The sequence below is a fragment of the Nelumbo nucifera genome, chromosome 5 (assembly GCF_055504915.1).
Source record: "Nelumbo nucifera cultivar China Antique chromosome 5, China Antique-T2T, whole genome shotgun sequence".
NCBI classification, from domain to species: Eukaryota; Viridiplantae; Streptophyta; class Magnoliopsida; order Proteales; family Nelumbonaceae; genus Nelumbo; species Nelumbo nucifera.
This window is the reverse complement of record NC_142653.1, coordinates 59,879,544-59,906,078: the sequence shown is the minus strand read 5'-3', so window position 1 is coordinate 59,906,078 and position 26,535 is coordinate 59,879,544. Positions and strand designations below refer to the sequence as shown.

At 38.2% G+C, this 26,535-nt stretch overlaps 1 protein-coding gene across 1 annotated transcript in view; it reads left to right on the top strand.

The window, feature by feature from the left end:
• LOC104586209 (ran-binding protein M homolog) overlaps positions 1–25,165 on the top strand; it is a 47,037-nt gene extending 21,872 nt beyond the window's left edge. The window contains exons 7-10 of the mRNA XM_010243370.3: positions 11,008–11,076; positions 19,328–19,387; positions 23,970–24,056; positions 24,574–25,165. Coding sequence (XP_010241672.1) covers positions 11,008–11,076; positions 19,328–19,387; positions 23,970–24,056; positions 24,574–24,852 — 495 coding nt within the window. The 3' untranslated portion in view covers positions 24,853–25,165. The remainder of the gene's footprint in view (positions 1–11,007; positions 11,077–19,327; positions 19,388–23,969; positions 24,057–24,573) is intronic.
• Positions 25,166–26,535: the final 1,370 nt, after the last annotated feature.

The window sequence follows — 26,535 nt, the reverse complement described above, 5'->3', positions numbered from 1 at the left end:
GGAACCCAAATCCTATTATCCCTACTAGAGGGATCAATAACCACCTCATCTAGGATCTTAAGCAAATCTGAAATGGTGTTCAACTTGGAGTCTCTAAGAGCCCTTCTAAAGCCCAGGTTCCAGTAAGGAACAGACAAGGTAGGGGATATAAAGGTGGAGATAGGCTCATTTTTAAAACTCGAGAGAGAGAACAAAGCTGGAATTTGCTCTTTTAAAGGTGAGTTTTCTACCCAAGTATGTTCCCAAAATTTCACAGTATTACCAGAACAAACGTTGTACTTGATGAGCGGAAGGAGTGAGGGTAAAATAGCATGGATGGATTTCCAAGGGGAAGCTCTTGTAGTCCTAGATGAGACTCCCGCGTCCCAACCGTCCGCTGCTTGCCCATGGATACTTAGAATTACTTGAGCTCACATATTATCCCTTTCCTTTCCTTTGTCAATCTCCATAGCCATTTCCCCGATAGGGCTTCATTCTTTTTCTGTAAATTACCCAATCCGAGCCTTCCATCACTCTTGGCTTTGGTAACAATATCCCACCTAACTCTATGATCTCTTTTTTCCTCCCCTGGTTCCCATAGGAAGTCCCTCATTAATTTTTCCAAAACTTCGCACACTCCCATAGGAATTTTAAACACAGACAAGAAGTAAACAGGGAGAATAGCCAATGTGGACTTAATCAGAGCTATCCTACCCCCCAAAGATAGGTAGTTTTTCTTCCAAGACGCTAACTCCATCTTTGTATTCCTTATCCTCAAGGAGCCTGTGTTCAAACTCATTTACTTCTGTTTTCTCTTTTGGTTTTGATTAAGATTTGGGCTTTAAAAGAGGTCTTAGAAACTCAGAAGCCCTCAATGCCATTTTTTTGTGCGAGTCTTAGAAGGGATTTTTTTTGAACCAACATAAATTTGATGGTCACATTCCACCCCTTTGGTTCATTTTCTCTTGCTTCCTTCTATGTCCTTTTCTCTTCCTCTCCTTTTTGCAGCATTTTTTCTATAAAATAAATGTGGAGTAAACTTGTCCTAAAGTTGAGGCATTTTGCTAGTAGGTTTTCCATGAGATAATTAATACTTATGATTTTTCCAAAAGAGTAGGTCTAATTGGTATTTATCCCCACATATTTGTCTTTACAAATCAAGTGGGGAGATTTCTTATCATTTACTAATCTTCTGTCTATTTGTTACCTCCATTTGGGCTTGGATTTTATCTTTTTTCCGGCTGCAGCATGAAGTTTTCAATCAAATATGGCTAGCTTGTTCAGCTCATTAACTTTTAGGTGACCAAGAAAGAGTGAGTAATTATGTGGAGGTACACTTGAGCATCAGTCATTTGAATAATATGGGAAGAAAGAAAAGCAAAGATTTTGAAGTAGCAGAATAAAACCAAGGCAGCCATAATTGAGTTTATTACAGTGAGAGGGGTGCATTGAATCAAATCCATGGAGCCATGGAGGTATATTTTTAGCCTTCTTGATGGATGACATTTATAGGAGATGGAGAGAAATGGAACACTTATTCCAAAAGGGCCATGGCTCAATTGTACTAACAACTGCAGAGGTGTCTTAAAGTTCAACTTTGATGGGAGCAGTTTGGGTAATCTAGGTCCTTTTGGTGTGAGTGCTAGTGTTTTAAGTGCAAGAGGTGCACAAAAAGCACTAGGGTCCAAATGTGCCTAAGGTGTTTTGAAAATGGTGCACAAAACTTTTGAATAATTAAAAGATTAGAAAAATATAAAAATACATATACAAAATTTTAAAAAATTCAGAAAAATTACAAGAAAATACATCTATGTTTATTAAAAAAAATGAACTTGAAATTCAAATTTTCAAATGAAGTTAATTGATTTATTAGGCCCATTACATAATTAAGATTGTTACTTCAATTGGTCAGAGGCTTAGTTCATGCATTTAAGATATGACAATGCAATCTAAACAATTAAATAATTAAAAGGACATAATATCAATAATTCAAATTTATTCTATATGTTTTGCTAGGTGACAAGTAAAAGAGAGGTTCCCTGAGAGTTAAGTTGGTTAAATGAATGAAAGCTGTTTTCAACATTGGTGTGAATAGCATTGTTCAAGGCACCTAAAATGTTTTATCTAATAAAATATATAAAATGATAAATTAAAACAATTTAGATAAAACTTGAAATGGTAAATTCTTGTTAGTGGATTTTTTTGTTCTGTAAGAATATGGAAAGCATTATTTCTTACCAAGTACATTATGTAATAAAAATTATATAAAAATAAAATTTTGTCGTACCTGCAATTTGCACTGTTTACTATTCACACAAATTACAATTCATTATGAAAAAGAAAAGCCTATACAGCAAGACAGGAAATGGGACAAAGATACATGGGCTACCTACAAAGCTGAGGAAAAATTTTATGGGGTATAAGAACCTTGTGGTGTAAGGGCATTTACATACAACCATCATATGGGTAGTTACAGACTTTTGCATTTTCATCATCATATTTGGGTAGCTAGATGTTTATCTTTTAGCCTGCATTCTTCCTTTAGGCTATCAGGTTAGCATATGTTCAGCTGATGTTCTATTTTTTTTTTTTGAAGATAAAAAAGAAAATTTTATTGAAATATGTAGAGAACACTGATGTGGGCCCCACTGTTGGTCCCCACTGTGTTCGTAGGACAGCATGTGTAGTTATTTGTTTCAGTTATAGTAGTGTCAGTTTGAGTCAGTTTGTTAATTCAGTTGTTATTTCTTTCAGCTTTTATTTACTTTATTTATTATGTAAGTACTAAGGGAAGATGTGTCCTTTCCATTGTGTACTAAACATAACCTATAAATAATAAGAAAGTGGCGGCGGCAGATCTGTTAGAATCTGTTCCTCCTTTCAACCACTTGTGTTCTCCTGTTCCTCTTCTATTCTCTCTTCTTTCTCTCACTTTTCTTCTATTTTGTAAACCTAAAACCTATTAGGATTCAAGACAGATTACAGTCTTGATCTTCTACTTGGTATCAGAGCCTATCTAGGGCTTCTCATGTGTGTCTAGTCCAGCCGACCACATGAGGACTAGCTAGGGCTGGAAGCTTTGAAAAAGTATTCGGTGGCTGAATCTTGGAGATTACCAGGAGAGGTTCGCAGCAGTTGAAGACTTGCCGTGGCTTGCAGAGAGTTGGTAATCAGGAAGAAGCAGCGAAGGTTAGGGTTCAGGTAACCCTAGAAGACAGTAAACCGAAAGTACATAAGTTTTTTTTTTATTGAGTTTTCAGAGACTGCAATCAGTCGAGATAGGTTGAACCTGTCTAGAAGGAGGGGCCGAACTGTGTTCCAGTCTGTTTCTAGGGTTTGACTTGCCGAACTGTGTTTAAGTTTGTTTCTAGGGTTTGACTATTGGGCCGAACCCCCCCCCCCTCTCAGAGGTGATTAGTTTTTAGGGTTTCATATTGCCCTACGATAAGTCCCACTTGTGCGGACTGTTTGGAGAGTGCAGCTGCGCACTTATTTCAGACCTACAGTTGAAACCCTAATTTTTCTCTCGCAGTAGTGGGCCCCACAGTAGTGATTTCAGAAAATAGCATCTCAGATTGACAGGCTGCTTGATACTGTGCATGCCGATTGATTTCAGATCAGATTTGAGTTGATTTCTTGCATATACTGTGATAGGCGATTGTTTTCAGATCAGATTTCGGATCAGATCAGATCAGATTTCAGATCAGTTTTGTGTTGGTTTCAGATCAGATTTCAGACCTGCTTGTTTTACTCTGTTTTCTGGTATAGCAGTAGTGGCTCTAACAGTTTGTAGCCACTGATTCTCGATCAAAGATGGAGTTCAAGGGTCAGGGAGAAAGTAGTTTTGGAAACAACAGTTTTGGTGGTGTATCTGAAACTAGGTTTCAGATTACAACTATGAGATTTGATGGGTCAAATTACTTGGAGTGGGCTCAATCAGCCATGATGGCTATTGGAGGAAGGGGAAAACTGGGTTACCTCTTGGGAGATGTGAAAGAACCTTCCAATGAGGACCCAACATACACCAAGTGGGTTCAAGAGAACTATTTGGTTATGGCATGGCTGTGTAATTCTATGCAGCCACATATCAGCCGAAATTTCTTGTGGGCAAAGACAGCCAAAGAGATATGGGATGTTGTGAAAGAAACCTATTCTCAACCCCTTAATGTTGTTAGAGCCTATGAGCTGAAGTGTGAGGTGAACAGCCTTAAACAAGGAGAGAAGCCAGTTCCTGTCTACTTCTCTACCTTGAAATCCTTGTGGCATGAGATTGACCATCTAGAGACCCTTGAGTGGGAGAGTCCCAAAGATGCACAGACTCACAGAAAGCAAGTCGAGACGAATAGGGTATTTGAGTTTCTGGCTGGTTTGAATTCAGATTATGACATTGTGCGACAACAGATATTTACAAGAGATAGTGTGACCCTTTCTCAAGCATACTCCCTGGTGCATAGTGAAGAGACCAGGAGGAAAGTCATGATGCAGCCTCAGCCCTCTTTCCCAGCCTTGACAGCTATTAAACCTAAGCCAAGGGGTGACTCAGAAAGGGACCGGAAGAAGGAAGATAAACGGGATCTGGTATGTGAACATTGCAAGAAACCCAAGCACACAAAAGATACTTGTTGGAAGCTACATCCTCACTTGGTTCCAACAAAACTAAGAAATAAGAAGGGTAATGCTCATGTGGCCGTGAACACTGATTCAACATCCTCATCAGGCACATCCCTAGAGACTTTAGCTGCTGTTCGGGCTGCCCTCATACAGTTGGAAAAGGAAGTTGGGAGTTCAGCTCAGCCATCTCAGTCACCATCAGCTCCTGCCACATCTGCATTTGCACATTCAGGTACTCGAGCCTCAGCTTACCATGCTTCAGCTCCAAGTAATACTGACCACTGCCGGGCAATAGATTTAGGTGCATCTGACCATATGACTAGCTTGCCATCTTTGTTCACTTCTTATCACTTGTCCTCTGGCCGAGATAGAGTGTCCATTGCTGATGGCTCTCTTGTTCCCATTTCGGGCAAGGGGGGACATCAAGCTATCAGATACCATCTCTTTATCTTCTGTCTTGCATGTTCCTAAACTTGATACTAACCTGCTTTCAGTTAGTAGTATTACCACACACATGAACTGTTCAGTAACCTTTTTCCCCGACCGATGTGTTTTTCGGGATTTGGAGACGAGGAAGGTGATTGGGACTGGCCGTGAGACGAACGGGATCTATCTGCTTGGAGAGAGTTCTTGTCGGGAGGAGTCAGTGGATAAGAAGTCTTTTGTTTCCCAGTCTGTGAGTTCGGTTATGCCAAAGCATAACCGATTAGGTCATTTGTCTTTTAAGTCTTTGAAAAGTTTGTTTCCTGCTTTATTTGAGTTTATTGAGTTATCAAAGTTGAGGTGTGAGAGTTGTGAGTTTGCCAAACATTGTAGAGCCTCTTATTCTTTAAATAATAAAAGGAGTAATTCCTCTTTTGATATTGTGCATACTGATGTTTGGGGGCCGTATCATATCTCTTCGATGGGTGGGTACAGATATTTTCTACTGTTTGTTGATGACCATACCTAGTTTTCTTGGGTCTATCTTATGCGCTCTCGGGAGGAGGTTCCTGCTCTGACCCAAAACTTCCATCAGATGGTTCTCACTCAGTTTGGGACCAAAATCAAAGTCCTTAGATCTGATAATGCAATGGAATACTTTGCTCAGCCATTGACCTCCTACCTTCTTAGCCCTGGAGTTATTCACCAGAGCACTTGCCCTTATACACTACAGCAGAACGGCGTTGCTGAAAGGAAGAATAGGCATATCTTGGAGGTGGCTAGAAGCATTATGTTTACCTCCAATGTACCTATTCGCTTCTGGGATGATGCTATCTTCACGGCAGTTTATCTCATTAATCGAGTTCCTTCCCGGGTTCTTGATATGAGAACCCCCTTTTCCCTTCTATACCCAGAGGAGGAGTTGTTCATTGTTCCCCTTAAGACCTTTGGTTGTACCTGTTTCGTTCAGCTTCTCGGGCCTCATCATTCCAAGTTTGAACCTAAGGCCTCCAAATGCATTTTCCTTGGTTATGCACAAACTCAAAAGGGTTATTGCTGCTATGATCCGGTTTCAGGGAAACGGTTTGTCTCCATGGATGTCACCTTCTTTGAGGAGACACCCTATTATCCTAGGGTTTCTCCTCAGGGGGAGAGCAGTGAGGCTGGAAGTGGGGCTGTTTTTAGTTTCTTTCCTCAGGGGGAGAGCAGTGAGAGTGGAAGTGGGGCTGTTCCTTTACCTATTCCACTAGATGATGAAGGCTGTAGTGGTGAGGGTGGTCAGAGGGAGCCGGAGTTGAGAGTCTATCACAGGCGATGCAGGCAGGTTGATCCCAGTCATCGGCAGTTCCGACCAGCTTCAGTTCCTTCTGCGGCTCCAGATCCAGAGCCTACTGAGATACCCCTCACTGTTGCCACTTCCTCTCTTGTGGATGACCTTGATCTCCCTATTGCCATTCGCAAAGGGAAACAACATTGCACCACTTCTACAACTCACAGCATCTCACAGTTCTTATCCTATGATCGTCTGTCTCCATCTTACCGGTCCTATCTTACTTCCATTGCCGTTGTCCCTATTCCAAGAACAATGCAAGAAGCCTTATCAGTTCCAGAATGGAAAGATGCAATGCAAGTTGAAATGGATGCCCTGTTGAAGAATAATACTTGGGCACTGGTTGACCCATCAAAAGGAAAGAAACCGGTGGGATGCAGATGGGTGTTCACTGTGAAGCATAATGCTGATGGCTCTATTGAAAGGTACAAAGCCCGACTGGTTGCAAAGGGGTTCACTCAGACTTATGGTATAGACTACTTGGAGACCTTTGCCCCAGTAGCCAAGATGACCACCATCCGAGTTCTGTTATCCCTTGCAGCAAATCATTCTTGGCCCCTGTTTCAAATGGATGTTAAAAATGCCTTTCTGAATGGAGACTTACAGGAGGAGGTTTACATGCAGTTGCCTCCTGGATTCTATGATACTGAGACAGGTAAGAAGGTTTGCTGAGTAAACAAGACATTGTATGGTTTGAAGCAGTCACCTAGAGCCTGGTTTGATAGGTTCAGATTAGCCCTTGGAAAGTTTGGTTATGTACAGGCTCAGTCAGATCATACACTATTCATCAAGAGGGTGGAGTCCTCTCTGACACTACTTGCAGTATATGTTGATGATATTGTGGTGACAGGAAATGACAATCATGAGATTGAGTCCCTCAAACAGCTCCTTCATTAAGAGTTTGACGGGAAAGATCTTGGTGCACTACGGTACTTTTTGGGTATTGAGGTTGCTAGATCCAAGCAGGGGATTTTTATCTCTTAGAGAAAATATGTTCTAGATCTGTTGGCAGAAACTGGAAAGTTGGGGGTTAAGCCGGCTGATACACCCATTGAACAAAATCACAAGATTAGTGCAGAGGGCGGGGAGCCTCTTTTGAAGACAAAGTTATGTTCCAACGGTTGGTTGGAAAGCTCCTATATCTCTGCCTCATTCGGCCGGATATCAGCTATGCAGTTAGTGTTGTTAGCTAGTACATGCACTCCCCTAGAACTTCTCATCTTCCTGCGGCAGAGAGAATATTAGCATACTTGAAGAGATGCCCGGGTAGAGGTATACTGCTCAAGAACAATAATCACATGAGGGTGGAAGTCTATACAAATGCCGATTGGGCTGGGAGTGTTGATGACAGAAGGTCTACTTCTGGATATTGTGCCCTTGTGGGAGGTAACCTTGTCTCTTGGAGGAGTAAGAAGCAGAGTGTTGTTTCCCGCTCCAGTGCTGAAGCGGAATACAGGTCAATGGCTAATGGAGTGGCTGAAATCTTATGGCTAAGGTCACTACTTGAAGAGTTGGGTATTGACTATGAAAAGCCCTTAATGCTGTATTGTGACAATCAGGCAGCTATTAATATAGCCCACAACCCAGTGCAGCATGACAGAACTAAACACATCGAAGTTGATCGACATTTTGTGCGAAAAAGGGTCACATTTATCCTCGCAAAAACCTTAGAAACTGGGATCTGCTGCTGATTTCTTTTATTCCTTTGAACTGTGAATCTTCTAACTGTAATCAGAGTTCCCACAGCTTCTTCCAAATTCCCTGAATATCCCCGCAACCTCCAACACCTGCATCCAACTCTTCAATTATTGAGTTATCGTAATTGCAGTCAACCACTGGAGCTACTGTATTTTTATTCTCCTCTATTCTTTCCTCTACAGATCCTAATGCTTCCTTTGCAAATTCCTCCCCTCCTAGGAAAAGCAGACCCAGAATTTTGCTGACTTCCACTCCCTTATTCATCACTTTCTTGATGTCACAAGTCTTCTCTATCTTATGAGTCTCATCAATCATCAGTTCAAACTCACTTTCCTCCCCTGATTCCGCTTCCATTCCCTCCTCTCTGTTCTTCTCTAAGGGAAATGTTTATTTTTTCCTTTATATGTTTTAACCCCCCCCCCTCCCCATTTAATCCTCCATCCCCTTCTCTGTTCCCCAACAACTCTTCCACATCTCTCGTTTTCTTTGCTCCTTCAATCCTATCCACCTCACCTCCCTGTCTGCTCTCCCCTCTTCTGCAATTCTACTTTCATTACTTCCCGGAAGTCAGAATAGACTCTTCACCATTCTCTTCTTCCACCAATACTCTCTACCCTCCCCAATCCTCTCCCTCAATCCTTTCCAAAACTTTTTCCTTATTATCAGTGGCGTCCAAAATGTCTTCCCCATCCTCCCCTTTTATCTCTTGAAGAAAACTGACTTCAAAATCCAGCTTAACATCACCCTTCTCTTCCATACACCTCTTTTCACCCATATCAACCTTCTCTAAGGTCATTGAATTGTTGTTATTTTTAATGAAAAAATTTGCCATATTCCATACGAAACCTTTGGTATCACAAATCGCCTCCTCTGTAACCTCTTCTATTGACACTTCTTTAGACATTGAACCATCTGATTGATCAACAGCGCACTCACCACCTTCCGTCATCACTTGCCTCAATGTTGAACTACTCAACTCAAAAATTTTGTATGCATCAAGCAGCTCAACCCCTCTTAAAATCTTGGATTAATGTGCCTTTGTAAACAGACTCACCCTTCAGCCCAGAACTAAGTGACTTAATTTTGTTGGGTCCACCATTACAATCCTGCCCAAAGCCCATCTGTTTCCTGCCCAGCTTATCTCCCTCTTTTTAACCCACGTGCTCCCCAAGAGAATCACATGTTAGGAAAATAATGACAGGCCCAACCAGTTGTAAGTTACCCTTTTTCTCCCTTTCCAATCTCCCATTTCTCGAGATCAGCACCATCATCACATTTTTTTTGAAGATTGAACATGCAAATTATTCAGCATCTAACTTTTAACACCAACCCCTTCAACTTATTCCTTTTTCTCTGTTCCTTCCACTTCGTTTTTATCACGTGGGTTCCACAAAACCCAATCGGCATCATCTTCAACCTCTCTCCCCCTGGACCACAGAAGCACTTCATCTTCCGATGCCACCCAGAGCTTCCACCATCTTCCTTCAACAAAGAGATCAATCAAACGGGAGAACCTTTCCAGTTTAGCACCAGCAATTTTAATCTTTGCATCATGAAGATCAGCAGTACAAACATCTTCCAGAACTCCTCCACACACTGCTGCTATCTTATGAAAGGTGTGATCCATCCATAAGTTGAACAGAAGTCTAAAAACCTTCAATATCACACTTCCTTCAGGGATTGAAATTTCATTGCAGGAAGGTGTTCGGTTCACCATGGTAACCATGCCTTCCTATGCTTCAACATTCATAAATTCTGCCTGAACCTTCCATAAATCCAGCACAGCGTTACTGTCATCAAAAGGGATGAGCACAGCCGATTCCAAAGTTGAAATTCTGATCATAACGTGATTAAGGATCATTGTCCAATCTACTACTTTCTTCTTGGCTATCACAACCGTCTTTTTACTCCAGTCCTCCTTGCAACCTCCCAACATGAGCCTGGTAGTACACTACTCCTTGGAACCTCCCTGAAACATCTTCTTAACCCCCCAAACTCTACAAATTTTCCTTTTTCAACCAACACTATTCTTCAAACTCGTGCAACACCTTAGCAACTATGGCCCAGCCCTGACCATTCCTCCCTTCTAGCAAACAAATATCCTGTCTCCTTCCATCTCCCAACACTTCATCCAGTCTCAAAAACGTCCTTTACTATTAACTTTCTTCTCAATTGAAAAGAGAATCCCATCTTTTCTCCAAACACTCCTCTAGTCTGGTCTTGTCAACTGCATGGATTGCCCCATCAATAAAACCATTAATTCAACCCACCACAACTTGAGACAAGAAAAACGTGGATCTCCCTTTCTCTTCAAACTTCAGAACTTTTCCTCCTTGACACTCGAACAAAAAACTCTCTCTCTACCGAAAGTATCTTCCTCCAAGCAGTCATAATCTAAAATCATAACCACTGTAACTGAGGTTTCTTGTTCTGTGATGCAAAACTGCTTTGTCTCAGGGTTCTTTCGAGGGAGCCAACCTCCAGGACCAGGTAGGTAGGTAGGTAGAGAAAGAGGGAGGGAGGGATTTCCAACTGTTCATGTTATTCAGTACTTATTAGCAGCTACTTAGAGATTGACAACACATGAGACATGAGATGGTGAGATCTTGGTTGTAAATTCTGGAGAGGCCGGGTGGTCTATCAATGGATGTGATTGCATTCCGGGAAGAGTACCAGCAGTTTCTTTGTAATTTACTTGCTTATGAAAGAAAACTAGGAGTCTAGGACCACAAAACTTCAATGAAAGCACAGAAACACACTGACAATCTGATGGCAACTAAAAACTTTGATATGTTAATTGATCAGAAGAAAAAACTTTGATATGTTACCCTTTTCTCTTGGATTAATTGGAATTTGTGCATCTTATGACAAACTGTATACTAGTGTTACCTTAGACTCATATTTTCAGGTTTTTTTTTTTGTGCATGATGCTACTTTTCTCTAATCAATTTTTTCTATCAATAAAGCTTATCAGGAGTGGAGATGTTGATTCTGCATTTGGTAAACTTCGAGATTGGTACCCTCAGATTGTGCAGGTAGACTGCCTCATTCTGATAGAGTAAATTCTAATTGTCTCTCTTATATATATATATATATATTTCAAATAGTAAAATTCATCTGGTTTTGATCTTCTTGATTATTTCCATTTAACTATTTTACAGTGTTTATAATGAATTTGACTGGTATTGGAATGCATTTACTCTGTTAGTTGGAAAATGCAATTTCATGGTGTTATACTATAGGTAGAGCTAGAGGGATCTGGATAGTTCTATGCTATCTCTAATGACCAACATATCATCAACCCGAACCACTTTTAGCTTCTCTTATAATAATGTCTGATTTTAGAGAAGAAGTCTTGGTTGGCGCCAACTTTATATTTATAATCTACGGTAGCCAAACATAATAAAATAGGATAAAAAGACAAAAGTGCCCCTTAAGGCACATAACTACTTAATATTACATCACTCCCCCTCAAGTTGGGGCATAGATATCAATCATCCTAAACTTGTCACAAGATCATAATGCTGCAAGGAGTTAAATCCCTTGGTCAGAACATCTGCAAGTTGTTCTTCAGAACTTCGGGGGCAATCTTGAGAAGAGCTCACGGTAGAAAGACCATTTTGACGCTCATGAGATGCTAAGTTTGCTGAGGTGAATTTCTTCTGATTTAGTTTCTTTATTCCTGTGCTGATTTCTTGCTCAGTTTATCTTTATCATCCACTCTTTTTTGGCCTTCCCCCTTTCTTGCTGAACTTGTGTTGTTTCTCACTGCTAAAGCAATAGTCTCCCCCTCAGGAGCATTCATAGCCAACCTCCTACTTTCCTTAGATTGTACTAGGGAATACACCTCTTGGATAGAAGGAAGGTCCTCGCTGCCCAAAATCTGTACACGAATGGGTTCATACATGGGATTGAATCCCAATAGAAAAGCTAAGAGATGTTGCTGAGAGGCCAACTGTTTATAGGCTTTGGCATCTTTCTCACTTTCCCACTCAATACCTTGGTAGTAATTCAACTTTTCAGATTGAAGTGAGGGCAGAATAATAAGCTGATAGACTCCTTTCCTCTTGCTTACATGTTGAAGATTCTACTTGAAGTTGATAGGTTCTAGTATAATGTCTTTGTTCCGAATATGTTGCCTTTGCTTGTTCCCATATTTCTTTTGCTGTCAGCCCACATAAAGTTATGCTTAACGAAGGGTAATATGGATGTCAAAAGTCATGACATACATAATCATACAGTTCTCTTGGTCCCACTTGTCATGTTCAGCAGTACCAGAACTGGGTTCCTTTCCCATTGATATATCCTGCCTTACCCCTGGCTGTAATATACAGTCGCATCTCTTTGGACCAAGCCAAGTAATTTCTGCCATCCGAGGGAGTAATGGTCACTGGGAAGCTTAATCTATCATGACCACTGTTCAAACCACCCGGACTAGAGGTGGTTCCTGAAGTTTTAGAGTCTTTAGCAGCCATAAGCAATCACTTCTAAGAGAACAACAATTCTGTTCTTACAGTCCACACACACAGGATAACAGCCCTCTCTTTCTAGAGAACTTTATGTATCAAAACTACTTTCAATAAATACAGCACCTGCTGTTGCAAACATTCACAGGTCTACCAGACCTCTCCAAAGCTACTACGAGCCACAAACACTTCAATAGAGCTGCTGCAGCACTTCTACAAACTCAACCAGGTCACCCATGACCTACCGAGGTTCCACATTTATACAGTTCTGGATCTTCAGATCCACAAGAAAGTATCCAACTCCCCTTATACCATTCGGTCAAGGAAGACCACTGCCTCTTCTTGGTAACCAGACCAAGAACCAAAGAAAAAAAAAAGGGCTTGATTGTTGCCCTTGTTCAGCCCGAGTAGATTTCTGGAGGTTGCAATCCAAGAATAATAATTACCAACCTCTTAGTAGTATCTCAGTCATCCACTAATTCCTGGAAGCAATTTTACTGAGTTCTGATCAAGTTGTGGAAGGAGAAAAAACAGCCGAAGTGATCTCAGGGCTAGGTCGTTCTTCCATTCTCAGTCTAAAGAAGAGTAGACGGGGCTTTGATCAAAAAGAAAAAAAAGGATTTGCGGAGACCTATCCCACTCTGATACCATGATTTCAGAGAAGAAGAAGAAAAGAAGAGGATGGAGAAAAGAAGAAGAGAAGAGATTAGAGAGGCAAAAAGTATTGGCTGGCGGCATTTATAGTCTAGTGTAGCCGAACATAACTACTTAATATTACATCAATGTCTTCATGGACGTTTAAACATGTGATTAGGGAAGTGGAGAAGATTGCAAAAGAGGTTGAGGCGGAATTTAAATGGGTCAGAAGAAGTGCAAATGGGCTAGCTGACGGATTAGCAAAACAAGGGGCATTGAGACAGCAATTATTTTGGGCTACACTATAATGAGGGGTGAATAGAGTGATGAAAGGGGATCATTAGTCTCATCATCAAGTTGTATGAACTGCTTACAATCTGAATTTTAATAAAATACATATTTACTGATAAAAAAAATATTACATCAATGTCTTTGTGGTTATATTTACCTTCATTTGGTAGTGGTATGGCCTATTTGCTAGCATTTTCTTTGAAGATTGCCATGATTTGGTAAAATTGCATAATGCCTTGTATCTGGATGAAATAAAAATGCTGTTACCTATTGTTCCACACCCCCAGAGGGAAAAAAGAAAGAAAAGAAATAGACAACAACAAGAATATGCAGAAGAATTGTGATGAAAAATTGTCAAAATGATTTGTTTCCCTTATTTGTTAAGATCTCAGTTTTTGCTTTACATAGTTGCATTTTAAGCAAGGGAATAGAACATGAATGTTCACTAACAAACAAGAAATCTTGCAAACCAGTCTCTTTGGCACTTCCAATCTATAGTACAGATGCCAGTTATCCTGCTAGCTTGAAAACTGAATTAATTATTTTTATTAGCAGAGATCTTTAATGCCCATTTATTTTTTGAGCACAATATGTTATTTTTTTATTGGCAACCGTTTAGACTAATTTGTGTAAATTAAGTATATCTTACTTTACATTTATTCCATAGGCTGGAAGTGAAATCATCTATCCCTTTTAAACTATATATGTTACAATTGGACCTTGAAAAGTTGTTCCCTGTAGAAACCTTGCTTTGCTAATTGGTTGGTGAGTATTTGCTGACCTTGGAGTCCACGTGATTCTTGTGTCAAGGTCCATTACTAGACATTTAATTTCTCTCATCACATTTCTATATTGCCACATAGCCCAGCTGCTATTCCTCATCCAGTTCACCACTACTTTTGAATCTATCTCAATCTCTATTTTCCTGAAGTTTAGTGTTCTGTCTGGTTTCAATCTTGCAAAACAGTTAGCATTTAAGTTGCCAAGGAGCATTCATGACCTGTTGGATCTGAATAGATTGCTAGTTTGGTACCATCTCCTTTTTGGAAGACTCCACCTATCCCAGATGGTCTGAGGTTCCTAATTCAATTGTTATCCAAGTTTAGCTTTATTTGGTCATTACCAGGTGGCTCTGAATGGTTGCTGCTTATACTTTCTCATGCTTGAGTCTGCCACCATTTGCGATCTTCAAATACCAGCCATAGAAAAGGGAACAAAGATGTCCATTGTCTTTACCCAATGCACCACTTCGATTATAATTTTCTGTATGATTGATTCTTTAGTACAATTCTTGTTGATAAATCTTGAATTCCTTTTTTTAAATGGTAGTGGTAAAGTATATTTATTGAAAATGGAGTAATGTGCAATAAAAATTGAAAGTGAAATTGCAGGAAATAAATTGATTTTATTCATTGTAAAGTGAAAAAACAATTCAGTCCTTTTGCACAACAGTGTTCAAATTTGGTTGGAATTTAACCAAGAGTTCTGCTCTAATTGGGAAACCTGAAACTCAGTTTCTTGCTTTGAAATTGTTTCAAGGTAGCTGCTAGCAATCAATCATTCAGGTATATCAGGGATTCCCAGATCAATCAGGACATTGTAAGACAAGCCCTAGAAACTTTCCTAAGAGTCCTAGTGCCACAAGGACTCTTCCCATATTCATCTCAGAGGCTTTTGGGAGTTGATTACTAGAATCCCATCATGAATTAATATCAGAATTGGATCATGTCAGTGTGTATCCCAGATTACACCCACATGGTAGTCTAAAGTCTCACTTCAATGGACAAGATCCCATCACTCCACCTAGTAGAAACTATCCATGTGCTAACTTTTAAAGTGAGTGGTCCAGGCTCACCCATATCAGTGTGTATCAGAATTGGATACTAGAACCCTATCATGAATCAATATCAGAATTGGTCCATGTGCTAACCTTTAAAGTGAGTGGTTCAGGCTCACCCATAGTCCCATAGTTAGGATGTTTTAGGTCATCATGCTATCTGGATCTCCCATGATAGAACTCATCTATTGTTTGGATGCCCTACAATACTGCCAAAGGACACAATAGTTATAGAGAAAAAATAACTACAGAACATTGCCTTGGGAAAAAGTAACTTTTGTTAGCAAAGAGAATGTAAAAATAAGGACATTTGGCTTGGAAAGAACACATGGAAATCTCATTTCCAACAATAATTACATAAATAGGCTTGCCTCAACTACCTATCTCTTGTTGTACAGTTGTAATTACATCATGTTTCCCAAAAGTAAAGCATCCCTATTAACTTCTTTCCTTGCAAATGAGTTGGCAACATTGTTTGCAGATCTGTAAGTCTAGCTCCAAGCAATATCTAATTATTTAGCTAGCTGCTTAGTCTACCTTAATGTATGTCTATGTTGCCAAGTACCTTGGGCATCCTTTTTGATCCATTCTATTACATTCCTTTCCTTCCATATTGTCCAAAAAAAGTACTGCCCTAGTGCATTGCCACATGATTCTACTTCTTGACCTTGTGAAGGTGGTCAAAGAGAATAAACTGGCACGTCTGATGGAGGTGTTCATTGTTCATTTGCAACCAAAGAATTAGAAAAACCACTCCCATATACAAGAAACAAATGAACAATAGATTAGTAAATGATGTGATGTCTTTCTATGGCATTGCAAAGAAGACACACAAGGGGATAGATAACCACCAATTTTGCCACCTTTTTGAAGATTATTAGAAATATTAATTTTTCCATCAAATGCCTGCCTACAGAAGGCCCTGATTTTAGGGTGCATTGGTACTCAAAATCTCTTTAATTGGAAAAGTCTACAATTACACAGGGGAAGAGGTAAGAGCATGGAAGAAGGGAGAGCACAAGAGAAAGACCCCAAGAGATTAGTTGTCCAAATATGAGTATTTGGAATGGAGGGATCCAAGAAAAATATCATCCAAGACCTTCTACAAGTTAAATGACACTAGAAACTTCTGAATCTCTCGAAGTCCTTCTAAAACCAAGGACTGAAACAAACCCATTAGAAGAATACAAAATGAATTTTTACAACAGCGCTTGTATGAAGAAAGAGGATAGATAGTTGGAAGGCAATCTTGCAAAGTACAAATCCTCCACCAAGTCTTCACAACATCTGATTTTATTTCCTGAGTAGACATCATACTGAGGTTCAGAAAAATAGGGAGAATACCCAAACACCTTTTATCCTTTTGTCTACATACAACTTCTCATTTCATCAAATGATCTTTCTCTCCTACCTTACAATCTTCTTCCTTGTATAATTATATATCTGTCAGTTGGCTTTTAGTGATTAGTTTTCTTGTCGCAGATACTGACTTCATGATTGGATTGTATCATTAAAGGATTACAACCCTTTAACTAACTATTTAGTTGCATTAGCTTAGTGATTCTTCTAGTTTTGGCTCTGTATTTAGCTTCACATAATTTGGACAGATTGGTTTGTGGTGCAGTTCGGAAAACAAATCATGTTCAGAGAAGCTTCAAAGAAAAGAACCAAAGCTGAAATAAACAGGAAGAACAAGACTTCATTGAATACTTAAGAGAAAATCACCAAAAACTGCCCTATCTTTTCCCTAGCTACTCTGTATGTAGACTTCTTTACACCCTTATGCCTCCTAGAAGCTAGTTTCCTAATCTAATAAAACACTCCTTATTATAATCCTATTAAATCTCTTCAAAAAAGAAAGTCCTAATTCAATACAAATTCGGAAATCCTGTTTTTAACGCTTACTTGGTAAATACGAACTAAGATAGAAATTCTGCGATTGCGCTAAGTTGGTAAAAACGAGCTAAGATGGGTTGTTGAAGCCAACTTAGTAATTGCTTACTCAGTTGGGCCGAATCCCCATACTGCATCATCCTCCCCGAGTTGGAGAGAATTCGATCTTGGATTCATGTTACCATTTGAGAGGCTGCCAACATATGTTGTTGCACTTCCGTTGTACTTCTTTGTTTCTAACCCTCTCATAGATAATTGATGATGTAAACCTCCAATTTGAATTGAGATTTTTTCACCACATATCTTATATTTTGAAATATATCCGTTGCACTTCACATCAGATGATTCTTCCTTTAATAATCATTTTGAGTATTGCAAAATTGTTTGCCAATAAGGATCTCCGTAGACATGCATGAAGACAATATGATCGTAACCCCCAAGATAATAAGTGTTGTCTCCATCATTTTGACATTCATTGTGAATGATGGAAGATTCCTCCTTAGCAATTGGTTCATCAAAGATGGGGGGTTTGTTCCAATCAACAAGTTTTTCTTCAACAGATATTGTTGAGGAGAATGGCCATGCAAGATTTTCATTACAATCCTCACCAATATTAAAACAATCAATAAAGTCATAAGATTTGACCTTTCCCTTAAACTCTGAAATGGATAACTCTTCCATGGAACTCCAGCCCATGAATTCATTTGAGGCTATACCTCCATGAAACTCGGGAATTCAATCTTGAGATCTGTTTCCCATTGCTTATGTTCACCACCCGCAACTACAACCAGTTTAATTGCTTGTCGAGTAGAGAAACCTCCATGAAACTCTGGGATCCCAATCTTGAAAGCCGTTTTCCACTGTTTCTGGTCACCATCCACAACCACAAGTGATCTGGTTACTTGCTTTGATGATGAAAAGGAATGAGTGGAGGTAGTGAGGCACTTGCATTTGGAGTCGTTGTCCCCTGTTTTGGAACTAAAACATAGTGATCTCAACTCTTGAGCAAGTGCATTGACTTGTCTTCTCAACTCTGCCATCTCTTCTCTTGTTTCTTTGTTGATTTCCTGCTCCATGATGTGAGCCATACTCCATTGTTTTTGTTGATCTCAACTCTTGTTTTTTCTTGGTAGCCATACTCCGAAGAAATGTCAAACTTAAGCTTTAATACCAAATGGCACAATTCGGAAAATAAATCACGTTCAGAAAAGCTTCAAAGAAAATAACCAAAGCCGAAATAAACAAGAAGAACAACTCTTCACTGAATACTTAAGAGAAAATGACCAAAAACTGCCCTAACTTTGCCCTAACTACTCTTTATGTGGACTTCTTTACACCTTTATGCCTCCTACCAAGAAGTTTCCTAATCTAGTAAAACACTCGTTATAGTCCTACTAAATCTCTTCAAAAAAGAAAATCCTAATTGAATACAAATTCAGAAATCCTGCTGTAACGCTAACTTGGTAAATACGAACTAAGATAGAAATTCTGCGAAAATGAACTAAGATGGGTTGTCGAAGCCAACTTAGTAATTGTTTACTCAGTTGGGCCAAATTCCATACTGCATCAACTAGTGCTATGCATCTATTATCATTTAGTACGACATATGTGCTTCTGATTTATTTGAAAACAATTGAAGATATATGTTTCATTTAAATTTAGTTTATGTCTCTGGATTTTCATTTTGTTGATGCTTGTCAAATGCCTTAGCAATTGTGTTTATTTAGGAGCTTCTTTTAATTCAAATTTTTGGCTTATTGTTTGATTCAATTATTATGCATTTTTTTCTTATTTAAGTGTCCAATTCCTTGAGTGATATGAATGTTATAATCTAATGACAGATTGGCTGGTAATTATGATATTAAAAACCACTCTGTGAGTCATTTTACCTTTGTAGCTTCATCATGCTTGGCTTTAAAGTAGTGAAGCAATGTTTATGTTATTACTTCACATGTATAGTTCTACTGTTTTCTGCTGCACTTCTAACATTGATCAACTTTCTCAGTCACTCTTTAGAGATTTAACATCGTTTGCATTGTTAATGTCTGTATTAAAATGTTGTTCAGCATAACTAATGACAATCATAATTAGTTGTTTTCTTTCCATTTAGCATTACAATATCTTAGATCGAGGTAAAATGACTGAAATATTTATTTTCTGCAGAACGACACCTCAACTATTTGCTTTCTGCTTCATAGTCAAAAATTTATTGAGCTCGTTCGTGTAAGTTTTGGTTCTTTATTTTGTTTAATAAATGATTTAGTGGACATTATTATCAATTTAAATGTTTGTATTATAGAATATTTCCATTTGCATTTAACATATTTAAAATGGATGGAAATGTTTTGAAATGACTTAGACAGCCTTGCCCTGGTATAATCATTGATTAATTCAGCCATATTATATATATTAAATTTACTTTGAAGTGTCTTGAAAGAAGACGTTTAAGGCATGTGACAGGACTTAAGAATGCTACATGAGAGTCTTTTGCAGGGTTGAGATGTAGAGTGAGTTATTTGTATCTGGGTTTTGGGGCAAGGCTGTCTAAGTCCTCCCCTGTATTACATGGCTTTCCTTTTGATTTTGACAATGGGTTATAATTTATAAATTGTTATGGTGAGTGCCCCTCCATTGGGAGTAAAGTTTGGGGCTAAAAAGAAAAAGAACGCTACATCAAAAATTTTATTTCATTTATCCAGGGCGTCATCTTACATATCAAAAGTCATTTAACCATTTTATTTTCTTGATGGAAATTTTCTTCTTTGGGAAAGCAAGGAATATTGCTGGAGGTCTATCGCAATACATTCTGAGTGAAACATCCTACTCTTTTTTTTTTCTTTTTTCTGTAATTAGTCAATGATAGAAGTGGTGCTTTTCTGATTGATAGCTATTTTTTGCATAGTTTTATTATATAGCATGTTAGTAATAGTAGGAGGATTAAAACAGAATACCTTTGAAGTTGAGGTTTAAAAATAAGTAGGACAAAAACAGGATAAAATGCAATGTAAATTTTATCACAGTAAGAGTGGAAATCAGGGTGTTTTCAATGTTATATTTTTTGGGCTTTGATGACCTTTCATCATTGGTTAATGACTTAATGTCTGGAGCATATTGTCAAGGTGATGCCTAGGTGACAAGGCACCCTTGGAGTCTTGCCTTGCCTAGTCGCCAAGCAGTTTTGTGCATTGTGTTATAAAATACTTTTATATTTTTAATTTTTTGACATTATAATTATAAAATACACATTATTAAGCGAGAATACTCATTTTGTGTTTATATACTAATTTCTTTTTATTAATTTCTTATTTGCTAGGGTTTAATCAGCACAAACATTGCTAACTGTTGTGTTGAACCCATGGTTCAAAGCATCGATACACCTCATGTATTTGCAGAGGTGTATTGGTACTTGTAACAATACTCCCCCTATTTTTTAATTCTTTGGTTTTCAATTTCATTATATATATATATATATTATTTAAAAAAATGGGTCCCTGGAAACACCTGTAAACAGGTGTATCGGGACCCCAAAGTTACACTACAATAGACCCGATATGGGGCGTATCGTATCGAAATTTTGATCCTTGATTGAACCTTCAAAGATTTCAAAGCCTAAACCAATAAGCAAGGGAAGAACTTAAAATTTTGTCTAATTGACACATTTTCTTCTTCAACATCTTCTTCTTCTTCTTCCATCTTTTTCTTTTCTTCTTTTCCTATAACAAAAGTAGGGGTTCAGCCCTTATATTTTTTGAATTTTCTTTCTTTTGTTCTTTTTCTTCTCATAAAATGTTGATTTTCTAGACTTAAACATGAAATTTATACTTCTCTTATGAAAATAATGGATAATTATTAAGGAAAATGGTTATGGAACCTAGGGAACTACCCTAGGATATATGCTTTTACTTAAAAAAATCCATTGCCTAGGCACCCGCTTAGGCGACTAGGCAACAAGGCTCCCCCCTGTCGCCTAGCCTTGCCTTGGCACCTTGAAAACTATGGTCTAGAGGGTGGTAAAGCCATGTTTTATGCAGTGGTTTAAGAGGCGCGCCTAGGCGCACGGGCAAGGCACATTTTAGGGTATGCACCTCACCTAGGTCCTAGGTGCAGCCCTTTCAAAAGGTGCATGCTTGGTGCACCTAGGCGTGTGCTTGATGCACCTTGTGCCTCAGTCTAGGTATGCGCCTTTTGAAAATTCCACACCTTTTTGCTTTTTTTGAACCTAGGGGCTAGGCCGGGGGCTCCACCCCTGGACCCTCGTACCACGCCCCTGCAAGAACCCCCTATTTGCTAATATTGTTCATTCATCCATCCTAATAAAATATCTTCTTAAAAAGTAATTAAAATTATAAAGTCATTATTTTTGTGTGAGAACTAAGAATTTAAGACCCTAACATGGATTTGTTTGGGCTTGCTTCAAGGGGTGTGGCACAAAGGCAAGCCCGTAGAATCAGGAATGTAATATGTTTTACATCACATTAACTGCTTTAAGTAATGCAATTGAGGAAAAAAAAGAGATTGAGGGTTTTACATGCTTGAAAATGTTTTATATGTTTGATTTTATTTTTAAATTTTCATGTTATGTTTATGTATTTTAATTTTAGATAATAGGTCTTTTAAAATTTAAGTTTATATTTTTTTTGGCTTTTTTGAATTTTCTGACATTTCTTTTTTCGTTTTTTAGCATTTTTTTTTCTATTTTTGTGCCTTGGGCTTGTGCCTCTGGCGCAAATTCGCCCCTGCGCCTTTTTTGTGCCTTGCACTTTTAAAACACTAGTTTTATGGTTCAGCAGGAGATGGGAGATTCTGATAAAATGCACAAATTTACTGTTTTCCTAGGTCATCCATTTAATGATCAAGTAGTGGTTCCCATGGTTTTGGGTTTCCTCTTTCACCTTTTTCTACCTCTCAACTCTACTGCATTTTTCATTCTATATTGCTACTTTACAACTCTACTGCATTTTTTATGTTTACTAATCAGTTAAAATTGCTTCTGGGATATTTGGATACAATATATATAAATATATTATCTATAATATATATTATATTATATACTAAAATGTATAATATATATATGTATATATATTAATATGTTAATACATTTTAATATATTAATGAAATTCAGTTTTAACCAAAAACTGAACTGAAAATTTCGGTTTTGGATTGTTTTTCATTTAAAGCTTTGCTTTATTCAGTTCAGGTTTAAACTAAATAAACCAATTGCTCACCCCTACCACCCATTGCTATTGCTGGAAATGAACTGTAAATTATAATTATGCCCCTAGGTAGGCAGTAACTAGAAAACAAAAACCTATTTGAAGGCCCATAACAAAGGAAGATAAGTGCACTTGCTACTAGGGGTGTACAATTGGTCGGTTTGGTTAGGTTCAGTTACAACCGAGGACCTAACTGACTATTCAGTTTGAGCATTTTCTCCAACTGAACTGAATCGAATTAGAGTTCAGAACCGAACCGACCCTAACCGAATTCGGTTCTGTTTGGTTCGGTTGGGCCCTGATTCCACATAAATGATAAACATTCAACAACTAATGAATAATTAATAACTAATAAGTGTTATTAATTAAAAGTTAAAATGGCCCCCAAACCCAATAGTTTTAATTAATAAACTATTATTAATTAAAAGTTAGAATGACCCCAAAGCCCAATGGTTTTAATTAATTAGTTATTATTAATTAAAAGTTAGAATGGTTCCAAAGCCCTATGCCAATGGGGAATTGCCGAATTGGCCATTATTCACAAACAATTATTGATTAATGAACAATTAATAACTAGTCTAGGTTTTAATTAACTATTATTAATCAAAAGTTAGAATAGGCCCAAAGCCCTATGCCAATGGGGAATTGCCAAATTGGCCATTATTTACAATCAATTAATGATTACTGAACAATTTATAATTAGTCTAGGTTTTAATTAACTATTATCAATTGAAAGTTAGAATGGGCCCAAAGCCCAATGGGGAATTGCCAAATTGGTCATTGGGAAAGATAATTTTTAATTAGTTTAAAGTAATAAATAAACATTAAATATTTAATAATTCAGTTTTTGGTTTGGTTCGGTTGAAAATCTCAGCCAAACCGAACCAAAACCTGATCACTGATTTTTTAAAAAATCAAAAACGAAACCAAACTAGCTTATTCGGTTTGGTTTGGTTCAGTTTTCAGTTTATCAACTGAATTTGAACACCCCTACTCACTACCAATGTTTTAAAACACGGGAGTATGACATGAGGTGTTCCACTACTGAGAGGCATGGGGCATGGCACAGAAGCCTCCCAATCACAAGGATGCATAAGCCTCTTGAAGATGAGGAGGAATTCTTGTTCTTTTTTTTTTCCCTGATGAAAGATTGTTTCAGTCAGCATCATAGAGTTCTACTTTGTAGAACTCTGTGCAGATGGAATGGAGTTAATTATTAAGATGTGCAGCTGACCATCAAAATAGTTGGGACAAGGCCTTAAGTGACAATTATAAATTTAAGATCTGAAAATTTTGATAAGTTGTGAATGAATTGCATGACCTTTATTTTATCATCTACAAGGTCATTCACCTTAGGTTGTTTAATTAGAAAATCTACAACATGGTCCATCCTGAGATTTTTAGAGGCCACATACATCAACAATGCTTATGTGGAATTCTACCACATGATTTAACTTCATTCCTTTTATTCCATTCTTCACTGCAAATTTTGTTTAGTTGTATTTTTTATTTTTGCTATCAGCTTACATGGTCAGTATTATCACAAAAGAAAACTATGACAAGAAATCTTTTGACATATATTTGCTCCTTAGGCTGGGGAACTAGAGCAAGCTGTGAAATATGCAAGGGCTGAACTGGCAAAGTTTTTCGGGATTAAACCATTAGCAACTCTACTTCAGGTACTAATGTTGTACATATTCAAGAAATGTTGATTTATATCTGCACTTTGTGGATGTTTGCATACTGAGCTTAGCATTCCACCAAGTAGCTCCATTAAAATAAAACTGAGTTTCAGTTACTGCAATAGTGCAATTGACATGGATTGAGTGACAATTAGGGCACATCCTTTCTGAATATCGCTTTTGGCCTATTCACTAGGGATGTGCCCCCTTATTAAAAATGATGTGCTCTAATCACAACTCAAAAATTATAGATACATTGATATGGTGATATGAAGAAAGTATGCATGTTGTATATTTATTCTTTTATAGTATACATTGACATGTCTTATACACACATTTCTGTCTATTCAACTTACAAATATCTTCTCATTGCATTAATTCTGAATAAGGTGTACGTATAAATGGGCTTAATGAAGTTTATTCCTAATCTCTGGACTGCTGTATATTTTCGTACTATATGATTTGGGAGTAGGATTCAGATGATGGAATCCCTCGTTGAATTGCCTGTTCTTAGGATTGCATTGCTTTGCTGGCATATGAAGAACCTGTGAAATCTTCTGTTGGATATCTACTTGATGCAACCCAGCGAGAGGTTGTGGCAGATGCAGTCAATGCTATGGTTTTGTCGACTAATCCCAACATGAAAGATTCACAGAATTGCTTACATTCGTACCTTGAAAAGTTACTGAGGCAGCTGACTGCTTGCTGCTTGGAGAGGAGGTCCTTGAATGGGGACCAAGGGGAAGCATTCCATCTGCACAGAGTTCTACAAAGTGGAAAGGGGGAGAAGTGATTATTTTATTTTATTTTGCTGAATTCTTTATATTCCTTGTTAACATATCAAACTTTTTTTTTCCTGAAGATGGCCTACATGTATAGATAATATTTGCTTTAGCTTCTGGTATACAGCACTAGAGTCCTCAGATGTTCTAGTTTCTGCTTCATGGGATGTAACTGATATGCATGGAAAATTGGAGTGATCTGTAGTTGTCTGAGAGCTTGTAACCTTGGACACCAGTCACCACCATTGACATTTCCTGGTTGGACATCTGAAGCGAGATTGCTTTATTTGCAACGAGGGATGTGGAGTTGATGGAACCTCTAAATATGGTAGCTGTGATTGCTTTATTTGCTGGAATACTTTTCTATGCTATCATTCAGAACATGGACAATCTATAAAGGATCCATTGGGATTAGCCCCAGCCCCCAGGTGGCCTTTTGTTCTGAATTTGACTTGGTAGCCAGCTCGGTCCATGATGAATGCTTTTAGTTGCATTGCTCGGATGCAAAATGTTGGCACTTGGGAGGACATGTTTATTAAACCATAGAACAACTTTGTGGATCAGAAATATGGCAAGAAAAATGGGAACAAAAAGAGCGGTGCAAACTGCAAACGCTTATTACTCGATGAGATTGCACTGTGATTGATCTTCCATGGTTCCACCGAATAGTCGGTCCTAATCGTGTAGGTAAAACTCAGACAACCAAGAGTTATCATCACCCAACTCCTAAATATATAGGGCCGCCACAACTGAGACGTGAGGTCAGAAGATCACATCAGCGCCCCATACATTGGAAATATCTTTCTGTACTTGTCACTGGGAGATGTTCCCAGTACATGGTTGTGATGCGCTGTGGGGTGCACCAATGTGAATTCTGAGACTTGAGTTTGAGTCAAAAGTTTGAAAGTGTGAGTTGGGCTGAGTCAAATATTTTATAAAAAATAAAAAATTATATATATATATATATTATTTTTTATTTTGATTAGGCTTGCAAGTCTTATGATATGAACTTTATTGGGCTTGAGCTTGACTTGAAGCTCGGTTTAGATCAAACTGAATCGAGTTTTTCATGAGCCAATCTCGAATAACTTGTGAAAAGCTTGTCTCGTGGCTCCCCTATTTTGAGGTCAGAAGTATGTAGTCGGTTGGTTCCTGTTTCTAGTCTCCCCAAGTCATTAATATCCTAATTTGAATATGGTTGCACATCATGCAATGGATTCCCAAGTCTGATATATTTTGGCGCATTGTTGCATAAGATGACATTTAGCAAGATTTGAAGTATCGAAAACTATTAAGTTCTGATGTATTTTGGCGTGTTGTTGCATATGATGACATTTAACAAGATTTGAAGTACCGGAACTATAAATAACATCAGAAGAGCAATTTTAAAAGGTGAATTTGGAGAGTTGGGATCACCTACTACAAAAGACCTTCAACACTCTCCCAACATGATCAGGCATCATGCATCTTACCATGAAACTGGGACCGACCATAAAAGTGGGACTTGTTATGTATGAAACAAGGATTAAAGTATCGTTATCAGGTATCGAGCAACTTGGATACGGATACGAATATGGATACGCTTTGGAAATGCACGGATACGGATGAAAAATGCATGGATACGCTATGAAAATACATGTAAATTACATAAATACAGTAATATCAAAATAATCACAAATAGTATATAAATACAT